Source organism: Phanerochaete carnosa, assembly GCF_000300595.1.
Source record: "Phanerochaete carnosa HHB-10118-sp unplaced genomic scaffold PHACAscaffold_7, whole genome shotgun sequence".
In the NCBI taxonomy this organism is placed as follows: domain Eukaryota; kingdom Fungi; phylum Basidiomycota; class Agaricomycetes; order Polyporales; family Phanerochaetaceae; genus Phanerochaete; species Phanerochaete carnosa.
Window position 1 is genome coordinate 1,077,798 of NW_006767634.1, and position 5,465 is coordinate 1,083,262.

A 5,465-nucleotide genomic window follows, 5' to 3' on the forward strand; every position below is an offset into this window, starting at 1 on the left:
ACCGCCGCTACGGGGAAGGGCTGCTGGTGGCTAGAGACATCTGCAGAACACTCATGCCGACCTTGTGCCAATGTTTGGTGGACCGCTCCAGTCTCAGAGCGTTCTCATTCCGTGCTCGTTAACACATGTCGCGTTCACTGCGATATAAAAACCCAGCTGTATTGCGCCTGCTGACCACCAGAACCAGCACTCGTGCTCCTTTACAGCATAACATCCTCTACCATATCGCAGCATGCAGCTCAAAGCAAGCCTTGTTATTCCGGCGACTGCCCTGGGCTTTGCAGGCACCGCAGCGGCGTCACCTATTACCTTCGAGGTCTGTCAAATCTCCCTATGCCGAGCTTCATGCTGACCCCATCCTCCCTCAGGCTCGGGAAACTGCCATGGACGACTATCTCTACGTCTGCACGGATGTCGACTGGTCCGGCATATGCCAGAATCTCGGCTTCTTCGCCGGCGAGTGTTACAACTTTCCGGCAGAATTTCAGGAAGACATCTCCAGCATCGGGCCTCCGCAGGGCTGGGAATGTGTCATCTACGAGTGCGTCTGCCGTCAAACCGCCGTTGCTCGTGGCTTCTGGCTAACTAGTCAGCGACAGCAACTACAATTGTGATGGCGGCTACGACTTGTACGCTGTTTATCCTGGCAACGCATACCTCAACGAGACGGACTACAACGATGTCTTAAGCTCGTTCGTGTGCACCAGGACCTGAAGGATTACGATGTTTCTTCGATAAAGGTATGTTACTATGTGCTGTGCACGCGAAGCATAGGTAAATGACGCCTTAACGGTTGCCCTTTCTTTGCATATGATGCAGAGACTGAGTGTAGTGCAAAAGTTTGTCTCGAGTCTTTGTGGATTTTACCCAATATAGCCGGCTAATATCGACTGGATTGCTGCGTTATCATCACCAGCGCGACTAAGTACACTCGCTCTTAGAGTAGGTATCATGTACAAGCGGCAAACGGCAACAAGCACGCCTGCGGCGGCAGTACGCGGTTGCCATGATCCCATCAAAGCGTACTCGTTATCCGCTCGCCGTGCCTGAAAGGTTGCATCGCCTGCCCGCGACGTCGACCGCCATTCTGCTATCAACCTCCATCTCCACCTAACCCGACCGTGGTACAGCCTGCGGCGCTGCGGCGATTCCCCTTGCTCACGGGACAGGACGCCGTGTGTCAGCGGTCCGGGCTAGCCTTGGAACAGGAAAACGGCGCGCAAGATGGTCCATTGGCAAAACCCGGAAGTGCTCGCGCTGACTTCATACCTATTCACTGTGAACATCGCGCTCTCACTCGGCTTCTATGGGTGGGTTGCCACTCTGTGTTGGTTCTGGTGGCTGTGTTCGCTAGTTCTGACGCTTTTCGGAAGCTGGTATTTCATCCTGTCGCTGCACAAGGTTGAGTTCGGCCTCGTGACGCGTAGAATTAGGTTTCAACTGGTACATGTAAGCTTCGCGCTGCTCAGTCTCTCCTTGGCGTGCGCTCACTCGTCGGTCCTGTCCAGGTTTGCTACCTAATTGCACGCTATGCGCATCTCATCTCACTTATCGCTATGCAAGTCATGAGCTGGTGTTCTCGAGCTCAAGTAACTCACAAGCCTCATATTCGGTAGATTTGCGACTTCGAACATGAAGAATTCACCTACGTACCGTTGTTCCGGCTTAGGTAAGCGTGTAGCCTGCTTGTTGCCTCATCTCGCTAATGTTCTAAGCATCTCATATAGGCCTGTTGAGGCTGGTTTCGGTATGAGGATCCGCTTCATAGACGTCCATCTTGGTCTAATTCGAGTGTAGGTCACGGATGATCTTGCACTGGCCGCATCCAGCGGAAACCTTGCCTTACGCGCGTAAGTCTCTTGTTTCATATTCCCATACGGCTCTTGCGAGCTACTTATTCCCATGCTGCATACTCAGTATGGTACTTTGGAAAGATAAGCGGGCTGCGTCTTGGATTCTCCGCATCTTATGTGCTGGTCATATGATTTATGCCGTAGTTTGTGAGTCCACCCTCGGCGTTACGGTACAGAAAGCTGACTAAGGTGCCAGTGGGCCTCGCAGGAGTTCGCCAGAAGTGGGACCCAGTTCATCAAACATGCGTTCTCGATGCCGACGCCGCGCGCAAGGCGCTCGTGGGATTCCTGATGTGTAGTCAGTCCGCCAAACTAGAACATGCAGTTTCCATTCTGAAGGCTCGTGGCTCGACAGCAATAACATGGGATGTCTCTATTCTAGCTCTGACCGTGTCAGGCATACGCAGGAAGGGGCTCTTAGCGGCATGGCCGCTTTGGCCGACATTGGCAATACAAGGGGCAAGTTATGTTTTGATCACACTTCTAACCTGCATATCTGTCTCTGTAAGCGTAATTCCTTTTGACACATTTGGTCCCACCTAAGATCTTAATAGGTGCTGTACCTCCTTAATCTCAACGGTGAGTCCGCCGCTGTGGCGAAATCATTCTCGTGTTAATGGACTAAATATGCCACAGAGGTCATGAACATCTTCTTATTGCCACCAGGTGAGGCTCTTGGACGAACCAAAACTATACTGACGATATTATCATCGGGATTACTAGGGTGCACGATCAGGTATGACGTCGCTCGGCAGCCTACCTAGAAGCAGAATAATATTCGCTCTTTGCAGTGTTATCGTGTCCTCGTCGGCTGTGTCTTCCTTGCTGAGCATAAACGAGGAAGGCCAAAGAGTGTACGTACAGGAATTAATCTATCTTATCAGCACTACTGACGTCGTCGTGCAGCACGGCCTCAAGTAATCGTCGGTCAAGGACACACGATCATAAAAACGGCAACATGCTTACGACCGTCGTAGATGCGTGTGTATACTTTATATTTTTTTGTCGTCGCTTCCGTTTATATTTGTTGTCCTGTAGCACAGAGCCGCGCTCATCAAGCCAGGTAAATGAATCGGTGCCGCTTGGCGACGTGAACCTGAACGCGTCCGAAGACGTCGAGCCGGGACTAGGGCCATCGAAGAGATGACAATAGACATCTGCCATGTAGACGTGCATCTGGAAACCAGCTGAAGTACTCATTTATCCCCCATTGCTATTGCAGGAGGCGGCCTACTTTGGCGAGACCGGCCCGTAGCCCCTCCCGGACCTATGCCACCGTACGTGCCTGTCGAACTCGTAGGTGGGCTTCGACTCACCGAACCTGAGTCCGGCCTCGACTCCAAGAGGAGCGGTCTCCTCCGTGTAGTGTTGCCGCAGAGTGGACGCGGATGGCTCCGGCGTCGCCGGCGTGTTCGGCATGTCACTCTGGACTCCTCCGAAGTGAACATGTGGCAATCCGGAGGACTCCAGAGTAAGTCAGAGTGACGCTGCACCCAGCGTCCGCGTCAGGATAAGTCTAAAAGAAGACAAGGTCACATCTGAAGACGGCAACAAATCAGGCGGAGAGCCTCTCATTCACGCGGCTGTCCCTATAATCCACCTGCACATAAGAGCTTCCAGCCAGGCGATGCTCTCAGGTGACCAAACGTGGGCTCTATTCGCATCCGAGTGGTGCTCATTATGTGCGGCACGGGAACATGAAGTCGTGACTCTGAAGCAGGCACGGCGGCGACAGGCACCTCCTGTCTGAGAGAGCGGACTTATTATTTGATCCGTGTAAGCAAATATAAAAGTCTCTGAGAAGGAGACCATTGCAAGTTGGTAGGGGAGGTCGCAGCAGAGATGTAGCACTGGAACTTCCAGCGGCTATTATATTATACAGCCAGATCGCGCGAGCGTGTATGGCTGTCAGTCAAGAACAGAAAGTGGTGTAGATTGGGGATATAATGAAAGGGCATGACATCATGCAAATGAAACAGGTATAGAAACAAATCTATAGGAGAAGGAACAAGAGAGTAACTCAAAGTCTAGCGTGACAAGGGTCAGATGGTCGGATGCGAAAGAAGTGTTTTGCAGAAAGACTCAGGGGAGATGAAGTAAGGGAGGCACGTCCTTCATGGCGGAGCCCTTGCTGTCTATGCACAAGAGAATCCCAGTCAGGGTATGTCTTCAGCTGAATGATTGTCAGCAACTGACTCTCGCGTGCAGGTTCGCTTTCGTCCGAGCGCAGATTCATCGTGTGCGGCATAGTGACATGGGGGCCAGGCCTGGAGTCAAGTGCGCACCGCCATAGCATTAACTCACCTTGTGCAATCATGATTGAACCCGGTTGATTCAAATAATTGAGCTTGTCTGGCATGCGCGCGGTGGCCGCCAAAGACGTGGCCTTGCGCACGATGGCCGTCGCGGCACGTTGCACATGGTAATCGGTATCTTCGCAGTTCCCGCAATAATGCATGAGTGAGTGCTGCCAGAGCACGGGTAGATCACACACCTTGTCGCATATCTACAGCCGTGCAGCAAGTTAATCTGCTGAGTCTGGCAAGTGCTCGTACTCTCTCTCACGAAAGCTCGCTGAAGCTGCGATATATTCCTCTGGTGTCAGTAACGCCGGTTCCAAGGCGCAGGAATCGCCATGAGAACACGAGATATCATGAAAGGGACTTGATAACCACACAAAGCCTGTTCAGTCAAGCGAAGCTTAGAATCATCTGGCATGCGCAACATACCTGTATTTATTGACCCTTAGACGTCGGAGACCTTCGCAGAACAACTATTCCCTGAGTTGCCTGAATCCGCCACGGAGGGAAAAACTCGAAAGCCACAAAGTATCCGCCCGTTGAGCAAAGTCTTGCCTGGTCTACATTAAGTTATGGAACCGGCGTTGCCGCGAGCATACGGTGCGCTGGCGTACTCAGCCGATTTCGTGCATCTCGTGTACACATACCTCACAGCTGCCTTTGTTCGCACAGCCCTTGCTCTGGGAGAAATATATGATAATTTATTCAGATAAAGTGGTGATTACTAGGGCTTAAGCAGGTTGCCAGACCTCAAGACGGACAGAATATGACCGTAGATGAGAGGCGTCGTGGATGCGAGTAAGAGTGACGGTGTACGGCGTCGACTCTAGAGTGAGATCGGAGCCCTCGCTCCGGACGCATCCAGAGTGAGATGCCGACATGCCGGCGGAGTGGCTCCGACTCTGCGGCAACACTAGCTGGCCGTGGCATGCACGCACGGCAGGTAGCGCCCAAGGGCTTGTTCTCGACCCTCGGGCCGAGTTCGCCAAGTGCACGATGACTACGGAATTGCGTATTTAAGCACTCTTGCCTGTCCATCATTTGAGTCGCAGTCGATATCTTCAGTCGGGCCCTGCGTCAAGGTGGATGACTGGAAGGCACCCGGGGGCGCTTGCTTGTCTTATATTTCGGAAGCTTTCCAGTTACGTGGGCCTCCGCTTCTTGGAGTTGGTTACCTTAGCTCCAACATCACGACATGTCAGTCGGTCATGCTTGGCCCGACGGATCGTCTCGCTTGCGGACGACATTGATAGCGTAGCTGTCTCCGTTTTCCACCTAACCCGACAGCGCAGCAGTTGTGGTACAGTCTACG

At 52.6% G+C, this 5,465-nt stretch overlaps 2 protein-coding genes across 2 annotated transcripts; both read left to right on the forward strand.

The window, feature by feature from the left end:
- The first annotated feature begins 7 nt into the window (after positions 1-7).
- PHACADRAFT_259456 (uncharacterized protein) lies at positions 8-839 on the forward strand. The gene is made up of 4 exons (XM_007397873.1): positions 8-316; positions 369-541; positions 600-740; positions 820-839. The coding sequence occupies exons 1-3, from the start codon at positions 233-235 to the stop codon at positions 712-714; spliced, it is 372 nt and encodes a 123-aa protein (XP_007397935.1). The 5' UTR covers positions 8-232; the 3' UTR covers positions 715-740; positions 820-839.
- A 242-nt stretch (positions 840-1,081) lies between these two features.
- Positions 1,082-3,055, forward strand: PHACADRAFT_259457 (uncharacterized protein; the record flags this gene model as incomplete). The annotated part of the gene is made up of 15 exons (XM_007397874.1): positions 1,082-1,310; positions 1,374-1,449; positions 1,509-1,558; positions 1,617-1,669; positions 1,728-1,747; positions 1,798-1,850; positions 1,918-2,000; positions 2,050-2,151; positions 2,209-2,357; positions 2,408-2,432; positions 2,490-2,519; positions 2,577-2,589; positions 2,645-2,707; positions 2,760-2,834; positions 2,892-3,055. Coding segments are annotated over exons 1-14 (818 nt in total), but the record flags the coding sequence as incomplete, so codon positions are not given.
- Positions 3,056-5,465: the final 2,410 nt, after the last annotated feature.

Coding starts and splice junctions, on each gene's coding strand:
- PHACADRAFT_259456 (XM_007397873.1), top strand. CDS start 233: ATGCAGCTCAAAGCAAGCCTTGTTATTCCGGCGACTGCCCTGGGCTTT. Junction 317..368: donor CGTCACCTATTACCTTCGAG/GTCTGTCAAATC, acceptor ATCCTCCCTCAG/GCTCGGGAAACTGCCATGGA. Junction 542..599: donor TGGGAATGTGTCATCTACGA/GTGCGTCTGCCG, acceptor AGTCAGCGACAG/CAACTACAATTGTGATGGCG.